The sequence below is a fragment of the Haplochromis burtoni genome, unplaced genomic scaffold, assembly GCF_018398535.1.
Source record: "Haplochromis burtoni strain Fernald_Lab_line unplaced genomic scaffold, NCSU_Asbu1 Contig_286, whole genome shotgun sequence".
NCBI classification, from domain to species: Eukaryota; Metazoa; Chordata; class Actinopteri; order Cichliformes; family Cichlidae; genus Haplochromis; species Haplochromis burtoni.
Genome location: NW_024582647.1, coordinates 518,655 through 544,220, shown reverse-complemented (window position 1 = coordinate 544,220; position 25,566 = coordinate 518,655). Strand labels below are relative to the sequence as shown.

General features: G+C 41.0%; 3 protein-coding genes across 4 annotated transcripts in view; all 3 read left to right on the top strand.

Moving 5' to 3' along the window:
- ccdc180 (coiled-coil domain containing 180) overlaps positions 1-12,975 on the top strand; it is a gene marked incomplete in the record, with an annotated part of 24,103 nt that extends 11,128 nt beyond the window's left edge. The window contains 18 exon segments of the mRNA XM_005940095.3: positions 1,035-1,215; positions 1,298-1,444; positions 1,519-1,663; positions 3,340-3,456; positions 3,536-3,613; positions 4,273-4,356; positions 4,531-4,685; positions 4,938-4,993; positions 8,149-8,200; positions 8,927-9,016; positions 9,094-9,160; positions 9,381-9,516; positions 10,660-10,820; positions 10,903-11,028; positions 11,107-11,203; positions 12,311-12,407; positions 12,558-12,669; positions 12,758-12,975. Of these exon segments, the coding sequence (XP_005940157.2) occupies positions 1,035-1,215; positions 1,298-1,444; positions 1,519-1,663; positions 3,340-3,456; positions 3,536-3,613; positions 4,273-4,356; positions 4,531-4,685; positions 4,938-4,993; positions 8,149-8,200; positions 8,927-9,016; positions 9,094-9,160; positions 9,381-9,516; positions 10,660-10,820; positions 10,903-11,028; positions 11,107-11,203; positions 12,311-12,407; positions 12,558-12,669; positions 12,758-12,895 (2,039 nt within the window).
- Positions 12,976-13,520: 545 nt separating this feature from the next.
- Positions 13,521-17,396, top strand: b3galt8 (beta-1,3-galactosyltransferase 8). The gene has a single exon (XM_042227864.1). The coding sequence runs from the start codon at positions 13,770-13,772 to the stop codon at positions 14,727-14,729; it is 960 nt and encodes a 319-aa protein (XP_042083798.1). The 5' UTR covers positions 13,521-13,769; the 3' UTR covers positions 14,730-17,396.
- A 3,049-nt stretch (positions 17,397-20,445) lies between these two features.
- The window catches only part of zgc:162952 (PKc_LIMK_like_unk domain-containing protein), a 31,057-nt gene continuing 25,936 nt past the window's right edge, over positions 20,446-25,566 (top strand). Inside the window, exons 1-2 of one of the 2 annotated variants that reach the window (XM_005940099.3) lie at positions 20,446-20,768; positions 22,004-22,070. In XM_005940099.3, the coding sequence (XP_005940161.1) occupies positions 22,040-22,070 (31 nt within the window). In that variant the 5' untranslated portion in view covers positions 20,446-20,768; positions 22,004-22,039. The remainder of the gene's footprint in view (positions 20,769-22,003; positions 22,071-25,566) is intronic. The other variant, XM_005940100.3, reaches the window with a different exon arrangement.

The window sequence follows — 25,566 nt, the reverse complement described above, 5'->3', positions numbered from 1 at the left end:
CATGAGGTTAAAAGACACCAAATCCTTTTACAAGCAAGTGCTGCCACTCAGAAATGATTTTAAAATGTCTCTAATGTCTAACTTTAACAGCCACTGACATAAATCGACAATAAAACTGCAGTTATAGAATCATCAGTGAAAATTTTTTTTGAAGCAACTCATAATAGGTTTTCCGACTTTGCCAGTTAATTATTATTATCCTCGTATAAGATTTTGTTTTTCAACTAAATGACTCACTCATGCTGGCCACTGAAAAGAATACAGGTTTAAAACTGCATCCACCCTGGAAGTAGTCTAGTTGTTTGAAGCTAACAGCTAGTGGTCCTTCAATGCTCCAGTTGCCTAAGTGACCCTGTAGCATATTTAATACCAGGCCATATGTCAATCAATTATATCTTTCACTCTCATTAGTAGCTTGCGTGGAAGTTGAGAAAAGATTATCTTGTCTGCTCAATAATCCAGGTAAGAAAGTTGATTGGTAATGGACTGATTCTTATATAGTGCTTTTCTACTCCAGCCGGAGTATTTTAGACAAGATGTCACATTCACCCAAACACTTTCTCTATACTGAGTGCTTTTTAACTACATTCACCCCGATGGATGCATCAGAGAGCAACTTGGGGTTAGTATCTTGCCCAAGGATACTTGACATGCAGACTGGAGGAGCCAGGGATTGAACCACCAACCTTCCGATCAGTAGGTGACCTGCTCAACCTCCTGAGCTACAGCCACCCACTGTTTCTCCCACTGGAAGTTCAACATCCAAAATTGTATTCAGAATCAGCTTCTTTGGGAAAAGATTACCTCTTGTCTGGATACGTCTCATTGCCAGCAGTTAAGTTAGATGCTTGAAGTCACAAAATGTCATTCACTTTCTGTAGCATCTGCTTTGCACGTCACTACCAATACCAATGTCCATCTATATTAATAGTCTGTGGTCCTTCCCATATTATTTTTACAGAAGCAACTAGAAGCATATAGTGACAGGTTAATAATGAAAACACCTCTTAACCAAACTGTGTCTTTGTGCGTAGCTGAGCTACAGCTCCACAGACAGCATGTGGACACCCACTTTGAGGGTGTGTTGGACCTGTTGACCTCCTGTAGGATGGAATTGCAAGACCTGCAGGCCTCCATAAAGAAAAAGAACATGGAGCTTATGGTCACTTTGTCCAACATTGAGGCCAACATCCAAACAGCCAGCAGCAGTCAACAGTAAAAACTGTCTATCTGCACCTTTATGTGACTGTCAGCTTAGTGAGACCGAGACACTGACCACAGGTATGTTTCTCTGCAGTTGGGAGGCTGCTAGCACCACCCTGCAGGACTGTCTGCATAGACACATCAAAGAAACGCAGGACTGGCTGACCAACTTCAGACAGACAGTCATGATAAGAATGGAGGAGGGCAAAAACAAAACAGCACAACTCCTCAGCTCCTTCAGGTAACGGCAGCTGCAGCAGACTCTTCAGCAAAACAAAGTGATCATCACCAGATGAGTGTGTTTTCCTCCTGCAGGCTGTTCAGTGAAGGAGGAGATTTTGCACCTCAGGAGCTAAAGATGTTTCAGAGAAGGGTGAGGGAGGAAACTAAGCGTATCAGCACAACTGAGGAGTCCATCTACTCTGCTCTTGAGGCTTTTGAATCCAGGAGCTTACAGAAGGTGCAATGTATTATCCTCTGTTAATTGTTACTTCTGTAAAGCACAGTTTGCATAAAATGGTCGAGTAGAGCCTGGTCGCTCTTTGGACAAAATTCCTATTTCCATCACAATTCTCTTGCCTGGTGGCCCCATGATGACAACAAACCTAGACTATATATAAAAGATCCATATGGTCACCATTTAATTGTGGACTCAGGATTTTGAAACCTTATTCTTAGTGTTTTCACTGAGAACAGTTGGGGTCAGAAGTTACCATATTTGGACAAGAAAGTGGAATGTTCGACAGGTAGATAACAGTAACAAGCTTAGTAAGCAAACTGCATACATGAACTGTACTGGGGCAATGCTCAGACACATATTAGCATATTAGCTAAACAGTGGAAAGTAACACACTGGGACAATACTAGAATATCACTCACCATAAGTGAAGCACAAACATATTAGATAACTTTTATTTAGATAATTTTTTAATCCTCCAAAAGGCACCAACAATCACATTTTCTTTATTTGTATAGTTTCCCCTTTATAACAGCTTTTGCCCCTCAGTGTCCCAGGGATTCTAGAGGCTATGTTGTCAGTAGACTTTTTGCCCCCATGACAAATTGGTCCTGGGTGAGGGACCAGACAAAGAGCTATTCAAAAAGTATAAATTACACAAAACATACAGCCAAAGCAATCCAAGTTTTTCCTGGTTGGCGTTAGAGTTTGTTCCCTGTGCCTTCGGGTCGGGAAATAGGTCATAACTGTCATCTGCGGTTATGTGTCGAATGACAGTTTTTGGAGTCCCTGGGCGGGATGCTTGAGGAAGGTCCACCTGGGGACTCTGTCGTCTTACTGAGAGACTTCAACACTTGTGGGCAACGTCAGTGAGACCTGGAAGGATGTGACTGGGCAGAACACTGGACCAGGTGGAAGGCTTCGACTTGAGTGGTCTCAGAATCTCATCTCTGCTTTTTGCAGATGATGCAGTTCTGTTGGCTTTATCAGGGGGTGGCCTGATAAAGCCAACAGCTGTCAATTTACTGGTATACCTATGTCCCTACCCTCATCCATGGTCACCAGCTTTCGTTAGTGGCGGAAAGAACAAGATTGCAGATACAAGCGGCGGAAATGAGCCTTGTCTAAGCTGGCCTCTCTCTTAGAGATAGGGTGATGAGTTGGGCCATCGGGGAGGGGCTCAGAGTAGAGCTGCTACTCCTCTAAATCGAAAGGACCCAGTCTCTTTGATAGCCAAGAACATGCTACTGTAGGCCCTATGTCCAATAATCTGGTGTTTATTGGTGTTTTTTGGAATAATCTGAAAAACAATATTGCTTTCTTACACTATTGTCAATGTCCAGGTCGCTGTGTACATTTTTTATATACAGTATAGATCGTGAATATAATGTGTTTATATCTGGTCGTCAGCAAAGCAGATTCTTGGGTCTTTACCTTTAATTATTAATTAATTAATTAATTAATAGAACAATATAGAAAAAGTCCAAGGGACTTGAGAGATAAGTAGTAATAGTAATAAGTTTTAAAGTGGAATGATATGTGAGACCACTAAATGTCTGGCAGGTGGAAACTGAATTTTTTCACATGATATTTATGGTAGCAATACTCTATGCACACTAGTGGAGACTCCAGAGGTAGTTCTGGTGTTCAACATTAAACAGTCTAATGATATTTTGCAGGTGAAAGAAGTGTCGGCTCCCTTGGAAGAGAAACTGTCCTTTTTGAAGTCTGAGGTGAAATTTATTGAGGACGCCCAGAAAATGATCACCAGCACACAAGTTCACATCAAAGCTGAGGTGCCCATCTCTCTCTCTCTGTCTGCTTGTCTCTCTCTGTCTTTGCTGGTTGTTTATTAATACTGTTGGGCCCGTCCAGGCTGCCAGAAGTAACCACCAGCAGACTGTTATCAGCAAAAGACTGGAGGACCTGAGGAAGATGTTGGATGACACACAGGTAGTAAGGTAGCTGGGAGATTTGACTGTGCAGTGACAAAGTTATATTGCAGCTGGAAGAACAGTGGCCCATAAATACAAGAAGTAATCAAAAATGTCCAAGAACAGGACCAATTAAAACCAAAAGGCTTACCTGATATGAATTTGAGTGATCTCAGACTCGTGGTCATCTTTTTGTGCACCTCTGAAACAGAAGCTTATATTTGTTTTATTTCCACAAGTTTGAGGGCTGTGGTGAAACTGCAAAGAACACAGTGTATGTGGTCAGAGCTTCCAGGAAACAATTCTGAAAAGCAGGTTTGCTGGATGCTGTCAGGACATGTCTGAGAAGATGACAATGGAGATGGTCTAATCCAGATATAATATGAACATTGGCTAATTGAACAGGGCTGGTAGGGAAAAAAAGCAGGAAAATGGGAAAACTGGTAGAATTAAAAGAGGCAAGAATGAACAGTACAAACTCCACCAAACTGCACATAATTAAACAAAAGCCACAGAAAAAAAAATCTGTGTCCATACTTATAGTAGTAACATAACATTATTTTTTCACCCCTGGTCAAATGACTACTGTTATTACTCCTATTCAGTTACTGTACAGAGGACTGTAGTACTTATACCAAAGAACAAGAGCTCCAACGTGAATATTTTCTCTATATGCAGCTGTCTCCAGATCAGGTTTGTTCCTTCCTGTCATCAATCAATAAAGAACTCAGGGAGTGCTGTCAGTACCTGGATTTGAGTTTGGTATGTCACTTCCTATCCACCACCTGTTGCCTTGTTTTTCTGCACTGCTTCTCTTCTTTCTAGGCTGCATGGGGTCTATGCCCTCCTCTTCTATTTTTCTTCTGCCTTTTGCAGACAGTCTTGACCCGGTCTATTTTCTTTCCACGTGGATTAATTTTTCATTTTTGTGTTCAGGACTCTGCACTGGAGGAAAGCCTTGCTTTGTCAGGTCACCATAAATCCAGGAAGCAGGTCCTGCTAAACCTGTCTCCTGGTTTACTGCAGCCAAACAAAACAAATATGGACCCCCTTGATGATCCTGTTGTGGGGATCATCAGGTCCTTGAACAGGTATATATGTGGAGGTCCATTTAAGTTAACTTTGGGTTGATGGGGCTGCTCTGATTTTCAGAGTTGAAAATCCAACTTCCAGTTGAAAATTCTAACTTGGAACTCAGACATTACAACTTCCAACTTTAATAGAAGGCACTAATAATCCCGCTGCTGCAGGAACAAGATTACTGCTGGTTGTGTGATACTCTTTGATTATGCAGACAAAAAATGTTTCACCCCCTTATTTCTGTCCAACACCCAAACATACAGGATTAGTTGCCAAGATCCAGCAAAGGAAAGAGAACGGAGACAAAGGATATCTTCTGGTAAAGTACAAACATTTGTTTCCTTTTTCATTCTGACTGAAATATGTCTTTTTTCTCAGTAGTGTTGCAGAGAGTTGCACATAAACTACTTCGCCACTCATACAACCTGTAGGCAGCTTAGTGCAGTTCACTGTTTTTCTTTTTAAAAACTGGTTACAGGATTGAACTTGTATTGCTAACTTATTCTAGCATTACAATAGAATTTGCCATAACTTCTGTTGTGTAGAGCACTTTTACAGTGGTTTTAGCTTTCACCAGGTTATCTCAGACCTTGCTGGGCTGAGTAGGTTTATGGTGAGGATCAGGATTTCTTTCAATTCATCCATCCATCCATCCACCCATTCGCTTCTGCTTATCCTTTTCAGGGTCGCGGGGGGCGCTGGAGCCTATCCCAGCTGTCATAGGGCGAAAGGCGGGGTACACCCTGGACAGGTCGCCAGTCTGTCGCAGGGCCAACACACAGGGACAGACAACCATTTGCACTCACATTCATTCGCACATTCACACCTAGTGACAATTTGAGATTATCCAATTAACCTATCCCCACAAGCTGCATGTCTTTGGACGGTGGGAGGAAGCCGGAGTACCCGGAGGGAACCCACGCAAACACGGGGAGAACATGCAAACTCCTTTCAATTCAATTCAATTTTATTTATATAGCGCCAAATCACAACAAAAGTCGCCTCAAGGCGCTTCATAGATACAGAGAAAAACCCAACAATCATATGACCCCCTATGAGCAAGCACTTTGGCGACAGTGGGAAGGAAAAACTCCCTTTTAACAGGAAGAAACCTCCGGCAGAACCAGGCTCAGGGAGGGGCGGGGCCATCTGCTGCGACCGGTTGGGGTGAGAGAAGGAAGACAGGATAAAGACATGCTGTGGAAGAGAGACAGAGGTTAATAACAGATATGATTCAATGCAGAGAGGTCTTTAACACATAGTGAGTGAGAAAGGTGACTGGAAAGGAAAAACTCAATGCATCATGGGAATCCCCCGGCAGCCTACGTCTATTGCAGCATAACTAAGGGAGGATTCAGGGTCACCTGGTCCAGCCCTAACTATATGCTTTAGCAAAAAGGAAAGTTTAAGCCTAATCTTAAAAGTAGAGATAGTGTCTGTCTCCCGAATCCAAACTGGAAGCTGGTTCCACAGAAGAGGGGCCTGAAAACTGAAGGCTCTCCCTCCCATTCTACTTTTAAATACTCTAGGAACAACAAGTAGGCCTGCAGAGCGAGAGCGAAGTGCTCTAATAGGGTGATATGGTACTACAAGGTCATTAAGATAAGATGGGGCCTGATTATTTAAGACCTTGTATGTGAGGAGCAGGATTTTGAATTCAATTCTGGATTTAACAGGAAGCCAATGAAGGGAAGCCAAAACAGGAGAAATATGCTCTCTCTTTCTAGTCCCTGTCAGTACTCTTGCTGCAGCATTTTGGATTAGCTGAAGGCTTTTCAGTGAGTTTTTGGACATCCTGATAATAATGAATTACAGTAGTCCAGCCTGGAAGTAATAAATGCATGAACTAGTTTTTCAGCGTCACTCTGAGACAGGATATTTCTAATTTAGAGATGTTGCGCAAATGGAAGAAAGCAGTCTTACATATTTGTTTAATATGTGCGTTGAAGGACATGTCCTGGTCAAAAATGACTCCAAGGTTCCTCACGCGTTACTGGAGGCCAAGGTAATGCCATCCAGAGTAAGAATCTGGTTAGATACCATATTTCTAAGATTTTCAGGGCCGAGTACAATAACCTCAGTTTTATCTGAATTAAGAAGCAGAAAGTTAGCGGCCATCCAGGTCTTTATGTCTTTAGACACCGCAGTTTACTAATGTGTGTGTGAATGGGGGATGACTGGTTGTGTAAAGCGCTATAGAAAGTAGCGGCCATCCAGTCTTTATTCCATTTAAGACATTCCTGCAGTTTAACTAATTGGTGTGTGTTATCTGGCTTCATGGATAGATAGAGCTGGGTGTCATCTAGCATAGCAGTGAAAATGTATGCTATGTCTTCTAATGATGCTGCCTAAGGGAAGCATGTATAGATGTAAACAGAATTGGTCCTAGCACTGAACCCTGTGGAACTCCATAATTAACCTCAGTGTGTGAAGAGGACTCTCCATTTACATGCACAAATTGGAGTCTATTAGATAGATATGATACAAACCACTGCAGTGCAGTACCTGTAATACCTACAGCATGTTCTAATCGCTCTAATAGGATATTATGGTCGACAGTATCGAATGCTGCACTGAGGTCTAGCAGGACAAGCACAGAGATGAGTCCACTGTCAGAGGCCATAAGAAGATCATTTGTAACCTTCACTAAAGCTGTTTCTGTGCTGTGATGAGCTCTGAAACCTGACTGAAACTCAGTCATATCCTTAATAAAAAAAAACTTTCACGAACTGAAAACTTTCAAATGAAGTATTTTGGCATTACAGTTTTTCATTTGTGTGTTCAGAGTAACCAAAGACTATATAAACAAGGTGTGTGTCTGTGTATCAGCCTTTCTTAACATACCCTTAAGCCTGGATGATTAATTGGTGACTGAAGGGCTTCACACATTGAATGCATAAAATCAATATGAATATTTTGTGCATTCTAAACATTTTTCAGACAAAGCTATTCTTTGTGCATCTGTTCACACTGACCGCGTTATTTCACTGGGACACATTTTTGGCATTTATTTTTTCAAACCAACCTTCATTTTTTTGGACCCAAATAAACAGATCTGACCGCAGACTGCATTTGGAAACAAATGACCTCATAGTTCAAACGCACACCAGTACTGACTACTAGAGAGATGGAAATAGAAAAATAATTCTGTTTTACTTCAGACATACAGCTATACGCTGCTCCAGGTCATGCTGCCTACTTGTGAAAATTGGATGAACCCAGAATCACAGTTTCTTACTTTTCTTGTTTAGAAACGTCAGAACCAGCTCATCATGACTTGCTGTCAACTTATTTTCTTTTAAAGTGTGTTTTTTTGAGGATGAATTTTCCACAAAATGTGTTCGGTGTGTATATACGTTATACAGCAAGTTTGGATCTGGAAAATTCTCAATTTCGTGTTGTTGTTTTTTTGCAATGCGTTTGGTGTTTAACAGCCAACCCAGTTCAGACTGACAGCATGTTGTGTTTCTGCAGGTCTGAATCCTATCCAGCTTCAGCAGAGACAAGATTCTGTCAATGCACCGAGGTAAACACATGTAGAAACATGATGCATTGCAACTCATCTGAACATCAATGTCATTTTGTTTATGGCTGCAAACATAACAACACTGACAGCCATTTTACTTTCTTGATATGTCATCATCACTGATGACCTTACACCCAGATTGTATAATTTTTTATTATTTTTAAATACTATCTAAGTCTTTCTAACTGTCATACTGTAATGTCATACACTAATACTTCTAGTATTATTATCCTAGTATATTGCCCCTAAACCTAACCTTATGTTTTGGTGAAAAATAAAGTTAAACTTTTTTGGAATAATATAAATATTTTAGAAGTGTGTCGAATACAATTATTTTTTGTTCTCTTATTGCCAAGACCTATTTCCATAAGTCACAAATCTCATAATCTGGTACATTAGGATAATGGAGTAAGGGATACTATCCCTAACAGAATTCCATAGTTGACTAACACATGTCCTATTTTTAGAGGAAAATGGGGTTTGCCAAGACTAGGGAGAAGAATTGTAGGGTTAGGGTTACCCAAATCAAATGGTGTTAGCTGATCCGTTCTGTCCCCTTCCTTCAAACATGGTCATGTGAGGTTTAAGGTTAGCTGTAGACAAAATGGCAAATTTGAGGATTCATATTAAGGTCATTTTTAGTACAATAACCACTAATAGATATATGTTATAGATAATCTATGACTTGTTTTTCCTATTTATTTTTAACCTGTGTTTGTATTTCAGTGTAAAGAGTCGCGCCAGGTTTATCAGGACTGATATCAGGCATGAGAGAAGGTTCCAGATTTTTGGACCCGAACCAGATCTGAGTGCACAGTGAGTCCCAACTGATTCAGATCTGATGTGTAGCTTATGGAATGTTCTAGTTCCATTATGATATTTCTGCATTCCAGGTCTTTTAGCTCCAAAGTTAATTTGGCGTTGTGGAAAGCCAATGACATTCTCCTGCAGCTTGCTGAGGTAACATAAACATGACTGAGGGGAAATCCTATCCCTAACAGTTTCCTGAAAACCACAGAGCACTCGATAATTAAATTATTTTCTGATGCTAAGGTTCCACTTTAACTTCACACTGATCCACATCATCTTCTCACTTGATGTTATCATTGGTCCAAACTGAAGTCAAATTGACCTCAACCTGCACAAACTAACACGAACCTTTCGCTTGCCCATCCATCAGGACTTTTATCGCAGTGAGCGTCTAAGCTGTTTCCAGCTTCTTCCTGACTCCTTGGACCAATGGATTGAGAACACGCAGCAGAAGCTGGTGGGATACCACGAGCAGGCAAGGAGGTTTCTGGACACCAGCAGAGATGGTACCCATTCAGTAATACAACAATTTTCTGTCCATCTTTTTGATGACTAACATTTCTATAATTTTACACTATAATCTGGCTGAGGCCTTAACCTTGTCCTAATCTGAACTCTAACAGTCCTTTAAAGATCTGGTCCAAACAGATGCTAGATGAAAATATCCAGCCTTCCTTTATATACATAGTTGGATTTTCTCCGTTCTGAACTCAGCAACCTTGGGTGAGGTAAATTAAAAACTCCTTAGTGGCAGGACCACTGGAGTGGATGAGATTTGCCCTGAACTCCAGTGCAATAGTTACACCCTTTTGCACATGCTCAGTAAAATGACAACTGATAAAGTTTAACAGGTTAGAGTGTAACTTAAACCAGTCCCAAAGAGTGGACTAAAACGACAGTTGCCAGGTTTAAATTATTTATTGCAAGCTGCCTGATACAGAGAAAGCAACTGTGGAGAGGAGTGAATAGGCAGGTTTTGGACACAACATCTGGACTGGCAACCTTCCCAGAGCATAGTCTTCCTAGTTCCAATCCCACCTTTGACTCTGTGACAGACAATGGTGGAAGAACAGGTGTGAGATAGGAAATAGCTGCCATATTAGAGATGCAGGGAGACGTGGGAGCTGTGGTTGAGAAGCACACAATTGGTGGAGTTGCACTGAAGATGCCCACGTGTTGAAAAGAATTAGGAGAAAGTGATGGAGGAGCAGCAGTGGATGTAGGTGTGACCACAGAGTAAAATCAATTGAAGAACTGGTTGAGTTCATCAGCTCTACCCACTTCACCCAGGAGTGGCTGTCTTTTGTTTTTGCTGTAGCCAGAGATGGTGTTGATTGCCTTCCACACCTCACAGATGTTGTTGGGCTGTAGATTCCTTTTTGTATTTCACTTTTGCCATTTTCAGTCTCTCCTTCAGCTCATGATGCACATGTTTGAGCTGTTCTATGTCACCATCTCTAAAAGCTATATTTTTCCCATGTCCCAAAACAAAAACTACAGAATTAGAACAGACACATGAGAGATACAAACAGGAACATCAGGCTGAACTTATATATCTTAGAAAGATACAAATATCTCAAAGCAGTCACACAGAATAAGCACCTAAAAATTCTATACACACTGTCTGTCTCTACCTGTCTATGGGTCAGATGTGGTGAAGCAGCTGTCTGTGTTCGAGGAGCTGCTACTTTTATCACCTGCAGTTTTGATCAGTCACCATGAGCGACAGCATGGGGCGGGGCTCAGAGAGGAAGTGGCGAGACTCACACAGAAACTGGAGAAGACTCTGGCAGCCAGTGAGAAGGAGAAGGTGTGAAGCTGTGATGCAGAAGGCTCTGATACAGACAGTAAAGATCTGCAAGCTGACTGGTTTCTATGTGTCTGGTTGTCAGAGTGTGAACATAGGTCAGCTGCGAACGTCTCTCGGGGAGGATGAGCTGGAGATGCTGAACAGCAGAGAAGAGCTGAGACAGCAGCAGCTACACAGCACTATCTCCAGTGCACACCTTGAGCTGCAGGTATGTGACAGTGGCACCAGATAACACCTTTCTAATCTGCAGTCTCACTTTGAGTGTGCATTATATTATTGAATGCAGGAATGTGTGAGAGGCAGAGGGGAGGAGTTTGTTACATCACTGGCTTCTCTGACAGAGAAGCTGCTCCATCAGATGAATGACCTCTTTAGCCCTGCAGGTAACCTTTACTCATTTGTACCATCATAATGGCTGTGTGTGTGTGTGCAGAGATGCTTACCTTAAGCTGTAATGGACATATTATAAACATCTGTTCAGTTAGGCTATAAATCATAGATGATCACCTGCCTGATGTGCTGCAAGTAATGGAGCCTACATAGCAATTTCCCCATGGTAATTAGCACCAAGACATCAGACCTTGGAATAGTCGCTTAGGCTCATATGTAAAAAGATGGCAGTGTTGTCAAGTTTTTGAATTGTTTTTTTATTGGAGTTTATTGATGATTCCAATAAAATGACCTTGGAAATGTAAGTTTGTCTGAGCGATCGGATTTAAATGGCATCCATCAGGCAGGTGCCCAAGAACATAATGATTGTTCTGCCAGAGCTCCAGCATTGCTCTGTAGAGAGACAAGAACCTTCCAGGAGTACAACCATTTCTGCAGCACTCCACCAATCAGCCCTGGGCTGACAGAAGTGACTCGGCAGTCAAATGCACATGGCAGCCTGCCTGGAGTTTGCTGAAAAACCATATGAAGGATGCTCAGCCCATGAGAAACAAAGTTCTCTGGCTTTGGGACCACTCTGTCAATGTCCTTGAGTTGTTCAGCCACAGACCAGACTTGAACCCAATTGAACATCTCTGGAGAGATCTGAAAATGTGCACCAATCCTTCAAATCCAACCTGATGAAACATGAGAGGTTCTGCAAAGAAAATTTGGAGAAGCTACCCCAAAATATGTGTACCATGCTTGTAGCATCATACTCAAAAAAGACTTCAAACTGTATTTGCTGCCAAAGTTGCTTCAACAAAGTATTGAGCAAAGATTGTGGGGTATTGTGTGTAGAATTTTGAGGTGAAAAGGCTGTTACATTCCAAAATGTGAAACAAGTGAAGTGAATACTTTCTGGATAAAGTCACTAAAATTTGAAAGCATCTGACTGGTGATTTCCCACGTGCATTTTATATATCTGGGTAACCAATGAAATTAAAGTTTATTTATATAGTGCTTAAAAATTTCTGCCCAGATAAGTTCCCAGATGCATTTCAAGATGAGTACTTCCAAAACAACTTTGAATAATTTTTATGTTTAACCTGTTTCCATAGAAACTGGTACAGCAACAGCACGACAGCAGACAGAAGGTGGTGCTGTTACTGTAGAAGCAGCATCTGAAACAGGAAGCAGACCAAGCGCTGAAAATAGGTAACCTTTGACCTCTGACCTGCATGTTACCCAATATAGTACAGATGTTTGTGACTAGAGAAGAAACTATAGTCAATTTAAAGTGTGTGTGTGTGTGTGTGTGTGTGTGTGTGTGTGTGTGTGTGTGTGGGGGGACATGACAACCAACAGCACAGGTGACCTGCCATCTTCTCATACTGCGGTAACAACAGTTTCGATCGCTACATCCAAGTGGACCCCAGGACATGTGACTGTTATGGAGCAAAGAAACACTGCTATGAAGGTGTGTATACACACACACACACACACACACACACACACAAACAAAATGACACACGTAATTAATGTTTGTGTGTGTGTGTGTGTGTCAGCGGTTTGAGCAAGTGGTCAAGTTGGAACTGTTGCTCTCAGACGACATGAAACGAAGACAGCTGAGCGAACAGCAGAGCTGGAACACACACTGGAGACAACAGATAGACTCTCTGAAACTGATACAGAAGCCAACATAGCAGCAGCTGACTGAAAGTTTTTGGTGTAGGCTGTGATGACATTTACTGCATTTAATGTTTGTTAATAAACCAGAGAAGAAGAAAAACTTCCTGACATCAGTTGTTGTTTTTTTCTACCAGCAGCAGAGTCATGAACATCTGACCACCTACATTAGCCGTGCAAGAGAAGCAGAATGAGAGCCTTCCCATAACCAGACATATGTCGACACCTGAACACATTTTACTCTGAATGTGACAAAGCACTAACTTGAAACATCTAATGTGATTCTTGTCTCACTAGGAAATTAAGAAATATTAGTGCCTTTTCCAAGGTTGTTATACTTAACTAAAAGTAACCTAAAGATATGTAGGTTATCTTTATTAACCTAAAGAAAATTACGTATGAAAAACTTACTAACATAAAAACTCAAAACTAAACTTTAGAAAGAAAGGAAAACTAGCTCAAAATCTGTTGCACTTGGGCAAACAGAGCTTGCTCCTTACTGTCATTTATATACTAAGATGCAGCCAGTTCAATAAAAACCATCAATCTGCTGCCAGCAGGACGAGTTAGAGGCTCAATCCTGAGGAGACGACTAACGTAAATTTTCCTTGAAGTCGATAAAGTGTTTTTCGAGGTCAGGAAAGTGGTTAGGAGTAGGAGGTCGGAGGTACTTTTGGAACGCACCCGTGGAGTTGGCAGTAACACGCCTTATTGTTGGCCTTCAACCGCGGAAGAAGAGACGAAGAAGAAGTGGCAGCTTGTAAGACAACTTTCTACTTCCCGGTCCTCCCAGCTGGGAAACATGTTCCGTGTGGGATCACGGGGACCCGGGCTGAGGGGCCTGCTATCGGACGCGTTAGGGAAATAAAGAGAGGCTCGTCGGTTTAGACCATGCGGGCAACTTTAATCCGGAGGCTGGTGAAGTTACTCAGCGCTGCCGCTGTGCTGGCCCTGACTGCGCATATCTTAGCGAGCTCACTGAGTAAACAGACGCCAGAGCCCAGCCCGCTTCCCCCGGAGGAGTACCGTCTCGTAGACCCTCAGACATACCGCTACCTCCTCAATCAGCCCAGTGTTTGCAGGCACAGGAGCCCCTTCCTATTGTTCATGGTGCCCGTGGGGGCTGAGGACGCTGCGGCACGGGAGGCCATCAGGAAAACGTGGAGCGCCTCTGGCCGGGACACCCTCACTCTTTTCTTTGTGGGGATCCCACAGAGGCCACAGATGTCGGCCCTCCAGCAGAAACTGGAGGAGGAGAGCAGGCAGCATGCAGACATCGTCCAGATGAACTTTGTGGATAATTACCACAATCTGACAATCAAAACCATGATGATGATGAGGTGGCTGGCTACTTACTGCCCCGGTGCGTCCTACGCCATGAAGGTGGATGCAGACATCTTCGTTAATGTCTTTTACCTGATCCAGTGGCTGAGGAACTCCCCCAAGGAGAACTTCATCACAGGGTCGGTGATCCAGGATGGCAGGCCACGGCGGAAGCCCAACAGCAAGTGGTACGTGTCAGAGGAGCTATATCCAGAGGAGAGCTTCCCCTCCTACGTGTCTGGAGCCGGTTACGTGTTCTCCGCTGACCTGGCAGCCAGGATCTCCTGGGCCTCCAGGTTTGTGCGGGTCATCCCTTTGGAGGATGTCTATGTGGGCTTGTGCTTGCGGATACTGGGTGTCAGGCCTGTGTACGCCTACAGCCTGCCGTTCTTCAGAAGCCTGTTCGAAATCAAAAACCTGAAGTACGACAGGTGCACCTTCGCCAAGTTGATCATTGCTAATGGCTTTAAGGCACCAAAGCTGCTGAGGGTTTGGCAGGACTTTGCCAAAAGCCACGAAAGATGCTGATCACATTTACCTGGTGCCTTACCAGGCAATTCTAAGAGAGTAAGTCTGCTGCAAAGGAAAGAAGGCCAGCTGATACACAGAGGTTAGGGTGGCAAACAGCATCAGCTGATCAGTCTATCAACAGAAAAATATCTTCTTGAAAACCTTTTAGGTCTTAGTTTAGACTCATCCTCATCAGTCTCCTTACTCAATACTGAATATTTGGCTTTTCATAAACAGAATTATAGCAGATATGTTTTCAAATCTACTAATAAAAAGAAAAATGGGAACATTTTTGTATTAACACTCAACTCAAAAGTTAATCAAGTACTCATTTAGGCTATAAAAAAACCCTTTTGTGATAAGTTAAGTGTTTAATTTATTTCTGTGCCAAAAGTTTGGCGGTTCCACCTTGTCAAATGTGACACTTTGATATTTCCTTTTTGTCATAAATTACACTAAACTCAATCAGATGAGTTGCTGAAGAATATGATCGCTGTAGGGAAAGTGAGAATGAAAATGGTTGTTGCCTTAAATTTTAAAACTGATGAGGAAAGAAAGTATGTTGAAAAGTTGCTCAACTCAGACATGTCACTAACATCAAAGATCAGATGTGCCTAAACACTGATCAGAATAAAACCCTGCCAGTGAGTACTGATCTACCTCCTTGGGCTAAGGCCACGTTAAGACACAGCTTTAAACCTTAGCTTCAGTTAGTAAGTCACACATTCATTTAAAAAATGACTTGCCACCTTTTTTACTTTGTGATATTATTTTTTGACCCAAAAAATAATCAAAGAGTTAAAAATGTGACCGAATTTTCTGTTTGACTCATCAGTGGGCTCAACATCTATGTTACAGTCCCTTCCTTGAGCAATCAACAGTTCTGTGATCTTTGAAAGAAAATGTGTATTCACTGCAGTGCTTCAGCTTCTTTTACTGCTCCTAGCCTATGCCAAAGAAGTGCTTCTATACCAAAGGTTCTTTGAAAGTATTTTCCTGTTAGTGCCTGATGGGTTTAGGGTCTATGTGTACGTGGAGTCACAAAACCCAGCACAACACAGTACTTTTTGCTTCCTGTTTGAATTGGCGACAGGAAGTTATGGTAAGTCGCTCAGTTAAGACTCATGGATGCCCCCTCCTCTGAAGCAGTTTGCCCTTTTTAGAGTTCAGCAGCAAAAAAACAAAACAAAACAAAACACAGCATTTCAAGAGAGCAAAGCTGTACTGACACACATATTTCTAAAGCAAAGCGTTCGGTGACTAGTCATGTGTTGTCTGAATTAACATTTTGTTTTTGTGTGTTTGTCAGATTTAGATTAAGATCAAATCACGGTCCTCAGACCTGCACCGTGACGTTTGTTTGTACTGCAGAGAAAAATACCAAAGATACCTCACCAGTGGCTCGTGCACTGCACTTTAAGACGGGTTTGTCGGAATGATTCTCGATGTGTTAAACAAAAATGTCTAAATTGCACTGATTACTTTATACTGCAATCAAGCTATGTGTATCCCGCAGCTTTTTTTGTCAGGGTCCCGTTTACTCATGCATAGTAGTCATACATGACAAACCAGCAGGTGGCAGTAGTGACTTGAAGATGAGAAATCAGGTTTACTGCTGGTGATTTATTGTGATAACTGTAGGGTGTTGCAGGGATAAAATGTCACCTGTGAGTTGGTTCAATATAATTTTTGCCTGTCAAACAGGAAGCCTGATCATCCCTGTTTAATATTACTGCTGCTGCTGCTCCTTTGGAGGCTCCTTTGCCAACCTTGACAAATGCTGTTTCTATTTAGCGTGTATAATTTTTATATAAATAAAACTTTTGGAAAATGTGGAGTGGGGTGTTTGAGATGTTATGTGTGTTAAATAGTGGAGGAATTTTTCCATTTTTGTTATATTATTGCGCAATAATTTTAAATGTATCCTTGTTTAACCCTATTGGATTTGTTTTGGCCATAATTTATTATTCTGACAAAATATGAATTGAATGTGATTTATTGCAATTCAGAATTATAACAAGCCATTTGGTGAATAGATTACATGGGCCATCACACTATAACAGTATCCTGGTAGTGATATTAGAATAGGACCCTCTGGAGGCTGGACGCTGGCGGTGATGAAGATGAAGATGGTGGCTCCAGTGACTATGGGGTGCTTTTGAGGAGGGCTGATCAAATGAGAATCTGAAAGACAGAAGAGCACAGAGAATGGAGGCTTATTGGCTCAGAGAAGAGGGGAAAGAAGTTGATTGGACAAGAGCAGAGATATCAGCATTGAGTCTGACAGTATGGGGAAGTGGAAGTGATCTAAAGAACAGACACACAGCTAGATTAATGTTCTGATTCTTTTAAAGCACATTTCTATTTAATTTCAGCACTCAAAGTGCTTTCACGTCACTCCCACACACAACATTTATCTAACATTTAAACACGTTCTGGTGGATGCATCAGGGGCAACTCAGGGTTCATATCGACAGGAAGCACCAGAGATCAGTTCCCTAATCTTTGGACTGCTACATGAACTGCTTTACTGCCTGAGCCACAGCCACCTGAGATGTGTGATTACAGTTGTTCCCTATTGAACCTGTGTAGCAGCTTCATTTATTAAACATCCATTGTATTCAGTTTTGTCTTTTTCTGTTTTTGCTGTAACTAAAGAATTTCTGAATCTGTGTTACCCAGTAATTAAATGCGTAAATCTTTATATTTATGGCATTTTGAACGAGTTTAAAAAGTCACTACAAGTAGGTCTGAAGTTCTTTGGCACATTGTTGGCACAATGGGTAAAATGTAAATAAAAAGAAAATTCAGTGTCTTCTGAATCTATTATATAAGATTCAGATATATTTGTCAGAAAGCCACATGAAGTTTGAGGAAAGTGTCATGTAGACAACAGCATCTTTCATCTTCAGAGAAGTCACGTTACAGTCAGTGTTGTTTCAACCGTATCCTTAAATGCATCTTATTCAGCCAAGCATGCAGCGACACACGCAAGCACCAGTGTGGACAGAAGCACATGGCTACAACATCGCCTTCCTTACCAGTGCACCTCACTGCAATTCCTCTCAAAAGAAAAACACATTGGGGTATTTTCTATGGTGCTTCAATGGGGAATAAAGCACAGGTAGCACTGAAAATCCAGCCTGGAGAGAGTGAGAGCGCAGATGAAGATGGAAGTACCCAACAGTAGGAAAGCAGCAGGAAGAAGCTGAGAGTGAGAATGAGGAACTTGCTGGTGGTAAAAATAGAAGCACTGAAGCAGAATTAAAGCAGGATGTTTGATCGCTTCATTTATAGCTGGAATGTACTGCTGCTGGCAGACCTCTGTGAAAACAACCAGTGTGAGGATGTAGAAAAATCTTCAAATGTTATGTATTGTAATGATTTTACAGATAATCCTAGAGGTGTCTGTAACTGTAATATTTCTAGCAACACTTTAACACATCAGAACGGGGCATCCTGTCCTGTCTGATTAAACGATAATGTCACTTTTTGATGTATATTTTATGCAGGTTTTGATTGGCTGTGATTCAAGGTGTGGCCTGTGAAATTTTTGAGATTTCCACGAATTAAAAATTGGGCATAAACACAGCTGCAGTTTAGACCCACTGAGGGCTCTGTACACTGCTCAAGGTGCAGACAACAAAATTTAACAGGTTCTCAACCACTCCACCAATTTTTATTCAAATCAGAAAGGTCGTTGTTGTAGCACGTACAGATGGACAAACAAATGGGAAATACAGCAACACCCCTGGTTGAAGTAAAGGAAAAAAAATCTCATGTTAGATAAGTAAACAAGTGGGAAAAAAATGCAATTAGCATTTGATGCTGTGTAATGACTGGAGTGCTGACTGATGATTGCAACAGCACCGGTGAGTGGGCTCAGAAATGGACAGCTGAGTCTCCATGATTCACCAGCATGGCTGATTGTCAGCAGATGGCAGCCTCACAGCAAACCTGCAACACCCACAGCAGCCTCGCAGCTGACAGTCTGCATGTATTTTTTTCCCTTCTGAGCTGGCAGTAAACCAAACGCATCGCTCACAGGGAGAAGACGGTGCCAGTGTTTCTTTCAAGAAGCTCGACACACCTCTTGTGAACACACAGATATTCGTCAGCTTCTGGGCGACACGCCTGTGTGCAAGCTGACCTTTAAACTTTAAGGTAGACACAGTTTTTCATAAAGACTACATCAGATAGTTTCCAACAAGCTTGAAAGTCAGTATTTGGTACGATCACCGTTATTCTTTATCACAGTCTAAACTCTCTTAGGCAAGCTCTCCTGTAATGTCTTTAAGCAGTCTTCAGGAATAGTTCTCCAGGCTTCTTGAAGGACAATCAGAGCTCTTCTTTGGATGTTTCTGCTTTTTGTTGTGTTCACACAGCTTCAATAATGTCTGAGCTCCGGGAAGGCCAACCCATGACTGATAGTGTTCCACTATGTATTTTCCTATCTAGTTATTGGAAATCAGATGTTTTCCAGATGATATCACATAGTAGATCAAAAGATTGTTTTCTTCATCCCTAATTCAATCAAATTTAACAAGATCTCCAACACCACAGACTGAAATGCAGCCCCAAAATCTGACAGAGCAGCCACTGCGTTGTACAGATGGCTGTAAACACTTTATCCTGAGCTTACATATCCATAACAGTTTGAAAAAAAAAATCACATTTGAATTCATCACTCCATAAAAACACATGGCTTCTTGACAGTCACCTTTCCACTGACACCATTACTGATGAGGCTTGGTGAACACTAGACGAATCAGCTGAAGGTCCAAATGCATCTCTCGGTCCGGTGTCAGGTTTTTGCTTTTGCTCTTTTGTAAGCACAGGCCTTTAGATACTGTTCTTCTGCTGTAGGTGTTTTTTAGGCTTGCCACTTCTTCTTTTGTCCTCCAGCTGACTTTGACTGTGCACCACGATGACATATGCCAGGCTTTCAGTTAATAGCTCTTTTGGAATTACCCTTTTTTTTGGGAAATACTATTTTATGTCTGTCAGACTGCGTGGCATTTATTTTAAATAGACAAATTGGAAAAAAAAAACATCAAACTATCTAAATGTACATGCTGTTAAAAGTGGAACTTTTTACGGTGTAAATATAACATATTCACTGCGTTGCTTTGATGTGGTGGGGACCTGGTCTTGCGTTTTGAAGCTGGCATTATGTCATTTGAAATGTAAATCAGACTAAAGGGACTAACAGGACTACCCTGTAGGGATTCCATTTTGAGATAATATGTCAACAAATAATTTTCTGGTGCTATCAAGTATGTTAATCCACAAATTATGTTGCTAATTACCTTGATTGATAGTGACAGAAAAGGGTTAGCCTAAATGATCCTGTATTGTTGTGTTACCCTTGTCATATACAGACCCCCGCGCCCCTACGTCCATTTTTCGTTTATTTGTGCGCGGTCTGCTCCAATCTATTCATTTCCCACACTGACTGAGTGGGAGTTTATGCTCTGAGCCAGTACTCAGCATTGTTCAAAACACTCCCACCTCTGTGCTGTATCTAGATACTTCTCATCAGTACGAACAGCTGTGACAGCACTGTATCCTTTATAGTCAGTATTGTTGTGAAGACTCAGCACAGGCTTGCAGGGCCCTTGAAGTACAATAGTTGCCCTCTAACAATACATTTAAATCCAGTGTGTCATAAAGCCTGTAAAAAACAAAAATCGCCACTGTATGTGAAAATGTTCATCATTTCCTCAGTATCCTCCCGACATCAACACAGACTCTTTGAGGCTGTCTCCCTGCCTGCCCGCGCTGGCCGGCCTCCTCTCCTCGTGGGTGGAGTTTCATCCACCGACGTGCTGGTGAAGCTGGTTCCTAAGACAACACATGAAACATGCATTTGCATTAGCGAGGCTCATTTCAACACCGACGCCGTGAGCTGACTTTACCACCCGCTCTCTGTGAAGAAAGCTACCAAAACAACCGCGACTTCCTGCACACAAAGCGAAGTAGAGCGGATATATGATGCCAAGTATTTCAGCGACACTTTAAAGCAGATCTGCACATCGACGCTGGGACTCAGTCTATGTAAGTGCTGGACGATTTAACAGAAAGTGGATTATGTTAAACGGTTAAAACTAAAGTTTGTCTGCCACTAGGCGCGAAATGCTCAGCACCATCCGAACTTAATATTGACTACAATGGAAAACACCAAACTGTGACAGTGCCCACTGGTTTCACCCAGGGGTAGTCATTCATAGTGCGGTCCCCAGAAACTCTGAAGAGGGGCCATTTTTTTTTTTTTACTTAAAGCCAGATAGAAGAGAGAAAAAGGAAACGTGCTTTGTGGTTAGGTGTGCACATCCTTAAAGCTGTCTTAACAGATATTTACAGTTTAGCAACAGGACTAATTATAATGTGTGATATCAAATTTGTTTAGCATGATCCATTTAAAAGTGTCACCTCAGCTTTCTAAGCTGAGAAATGAAACCAGTGACAAAGTTCAAAAAAGCTGCAGTTCTTCTAATGTCCACTTGACTTTGACTCTAAAAATGAGTCAATCCCCATAGAATCTTACTTCAAAGTGGCCACTTTAAACAGGATTCAAACACATGCGTGTAACATGGTACAAAAAATGTTGGCCTTTATGGATAGTTTTCATTTTTATGGCAACTCTTTAACGAGTGAATTCTGCTAAGTGAAGCTGCTAAAGTGGATGTCTCTGCTGTGTTTGAGCTGTTGTTCTCTGACAAATGATACAGCCTAGTGTGAGGTACTGACCATTCAACTGCACTTGTACAGTTTATGGATGCTGCTTGTTACTCAAGCTTGCTAGCGTTAGCTGCTAATTTTTACACTGGTCAAAATATTGATATTCCAATTAAAGTACAGAATTCAAAATCAAGGTTAAAGTTTTTGCTTTTTAAGGTTTATAACTCTCCTGGAAAGAAAAAAAAATCACTCACTCAAATCACTTATCACTCTCCTGATAAGGAAGGATCACAGGTCACATGGGTTGTGAACCACTGTGACAGTGGTGTTAATTCAGCATCATGAATAATAATAATAATAATCATAAACAGGAAGGTTTGTATGTCTTTTTGTGCAAAGGCACTGATTTTGTTTCTTTAGCAGTTTTTAACCATAATGCATGAAGTAACAGCTGTCTCGTAGTTCAGTGTCCTGTCTGTCAATCAGTGTTTGTGTTATTGTTCAGTGTTGCTTGCTTGCTTGTTTTTCTCTTGTCTTGTCTTTGTAAAAAGCTGTGTGTGTGCGTGTGTGTGTGTGTGTGTGTGTGCTTTTTGACTGTGGTTCCTCCTCAGTTTCTGCAGAGGCTTCTGGATTTGTTCCACTACAAGATGCACATGAATAGCTTATTAAATCAGTGGAGTAAGTATTAAGATTTTTAATGAATTTTCCTTCCATTTTCATGTTGTTTGCCAATGGATTGCAAATGCAACGACTCCAAAGCAATCTGACAGTGAACTGAGAAATCACAACTTTATCGCTCGTCTCGAGCTGTGATGTGTTTTGGTGCTGCACTGCTTACCGTAATGTCAGTGTGTCACCTCCACAGCAGCGGCTGTATGTGTTAAATAAGTGTGTATTTGATGGACTCTTGCTTTAAGCAGGTGAATCTGCTGTAGGGTATTTGTGTCTAGCTCTGCAATGTTCTGAAATAGAAAGACTTTGCTCAGCAGCAGCCTGTCTAAATGTGTCCAGAGATGGTGCGTTACAGAGGTGTCCCGTTACCTGGGCTCCATGTTCAACACATCCTGTGTAGGCTTGAAGTTACCAGCTACAAATGTCTGCATTTGACTTGGTGACTTGCTAAAATAACATGTCAGTTTTTATAAAATGATCACAATAATGATAATCTGCACTGGAGCAGGTTAGAAGTTACAGTGATGATCCATCTGTGTTAAAAAGAGCCAATTTTGTGACACTGAAAACCTGTTAATGAATTGCTAACCCACGATGCGATGAACTTGTGGTTTGTTCTTACCTTTTGAAATGGCTGCTTTAAGAACAGGAACCAGGTTTGTGAACACTCGCAGTCGACTTGCATTGCATGCATTAAGACGGCTTTGTCAGTCTGCTATCAGGCTGCTGTCAATGTGCACTCAGTTTGCGATTAACTTGGGTCAAGCTGTCAAATAACTGCAACTGCATAGTACTGTTTTTAGTAATATGGCGAGTAGCATCGATATGAAAATTATGAATCGCTTGAACAGAAATGAACTACAAATACTTAACTAATTACTCCTTACTTTCCTCCACAAATTGTAATTTAGTTGCTGTGAAATGGCATGGGTAGAACTTGACAGGTGAACTAACTTTTATTTAAGGACCTACCCACTTGACATCTTTGAAGTTATATAGGCTTTGAGGCGAGTGACTGAACTCACTACCAATTGGAGCAAATATACTGCTTTCCCACATTAGCTGTGATAGCTGGAATAACTAGCTTCTGTTGGCTAGTTTCACTTGTGATCTTTTTGCTCTTTAATCATATTTAATGTAGTAGAGGTGAGTCTGAATTATCAACACTGTATTCCCTGTCAGTGTTGGTCAAGTTAGTTGAAAATAGCAGTAGTAATTGCTAATTTTCAAAAGTAATTAGTTACTTATTACTTAGTTACTTTTTAAAAACACGATACACAACCTAAATAGGTAATAAAGCAATAGACCTGTCAGCCCAATTCTATTTTTTTTCCCTGCATAATCCATCATATAAAATTGAATCAAATGAAAAAGTCTCTTTTTAAAATGTGTTTTATTGGCTTTAATCTTTTAATTTTATGCACATTAAATCACGCAAAAATTAAATTATATGCAGAAAATAGGTTTAACATTTAAACCTATTTTCTGCATATTCCAGCATATAAAATAAAATATTCTTTCTGTGTTTACACTCACTCTTTCAAATTGATGCAAGTAAAACAGAACAAAAATAAATAAAATGAAAAGATTCAGCAACACTAAGTCCTGCTGCTCTTAAATCGGTTGTCACCTGTTTAGCAGGAGTGGGGCTGGTGGAGGTTTGCCCGGTGTCGCAGTTATGTCAGCGGGGGGATCCGAGGGTTTCTCTGTGAATGTCACATTCCCATGACAGTGTGCTAGGTGCTTGCTCAGATTTGAAGTTTCCTTTTTCGCTGTAGAAAATTTTCTTTCCATGCAGAGTGTACAGCGGTGTACACTTTTTTACTCAGAGTAATGTCAGTACTTCCAAGCTTTAAATGCTGCATGGTCGTACTCTGTTGATCTACACACACTGCCACAGAGGTTGCACGCACTTACGTCATTGTCATGAGACACTCTCACAAACAAAATCACAGTTTAGTAACGCAATAATGCAGCGTGATTACGAGAAAGTAACAAGAATCGAATTACTTTTTTTGCAATATTAATCCCTTACCTAACTCGTTACTTGAAAAAAAAGTAATTGGATTACAGTAACACATTACTTAACACGTTACTGCCCATCGCTGTTCCCGATTCTGTATCCTCTTTAGTACTTAAGCTCATAAGTAGACCAAGCTAGTTGGCTTGTTAGATAGTTAAAAAAATGTTCTATTAGTGTAAATAAATTGATTTGGAATAGGTTTGGCTTTGATGTTGCTCTAGCTTACAGGTGCTAATTGGCGAGCAAACTTTTAGAGTTTTAACATTATTTCTTGAAAGGTATTGCAGCAGAAACAACATCAGTGGTGTGAAATATAAAAAGAACTTTGCAATAATATTGCTATTATAACATGAACGTAGTAAAATACAATTTTATTTATAGATTTTTTTCTGTTTCTTCATTTATTTATTTAGCTTTGAACTCTTTGGGTCACATAGATAATTGCACTGAGTTGTTTTCCCATTACATTGTTGTCCCTGAACTCCTGGGTTTGTCTCTATTACGTATTACAAAAGATATGAGATTGTGCTAATCGCTGGCCAAAACAAACACCTACATCTGAGAGTTACCATTTGACATTTTAGACAAAGAACCATATGTAAATATAATAAAATATTTTACTGCTTGCTCACACAGAATTTATATCTGGAGTTTTTCTGATGACGTCAGGCTTATCTTCTTTTCAATGGTCTGTAGCGGCAGTGAGTTAAATAAATTTGTATTTAGATTATTATCTCTGTTAACCGCTGGCGTTGTATTCGGCGTGCTGTTTCAAGGTCAGAATTTTACCGCCTTTTTGTTTACCTTGACACTTCTGCTACATGGCTGGGAATCTTGGCTGCTTAGCTGCAGGGCTCATGTTTGCACTGATTGTGTAGGATGGATCATCCATTTAAAAAGCAGTTCTTAAGTAATCAGTGGTGTTTGCCTCAATCTATCACTGAGGGAAGGATTTCTTTATAAGCAGACTTGCTGTGGTGGAGAGGATTCTATGATATACACACGTGTTTTGTTTTATTTTTATATAAAATCATACTGATGAGTGCATCTCGACTAAACTAAGTGCTCACCTTGCAGGTGGTAAATGCTGAGAATGTCATCTCTAAAATCTCATGTTGTTTTCCTCATATCTGCTCTCTGTGGTGTAAAATATCACAGAAAGTAACATCAGCACTTTTTAATGTGCTAACATTTCGAAAGGGTCTTTCTAAACCCAAACCATAATTTTTTACTTATACCAACTAACTAGTTTTGATGCATCAGCCAACATCAAGTAGTTTTTATGCCTTAGCCAAAGAGCTGAGTTAGGTGGCGAGTTTGTTTATCCCCTTGTCTCTCTTATAGAAAGTTTAATGCACATTATCCACGTTGTGAAGCTTGAAGGTGAGCATGTTTACTGTAGCCATCTTTGATTTTGAAACATCAAAAATTTACAAAGTGATTGCCACACTTGATCCAGTCAGACAACTCGTCTTCGTT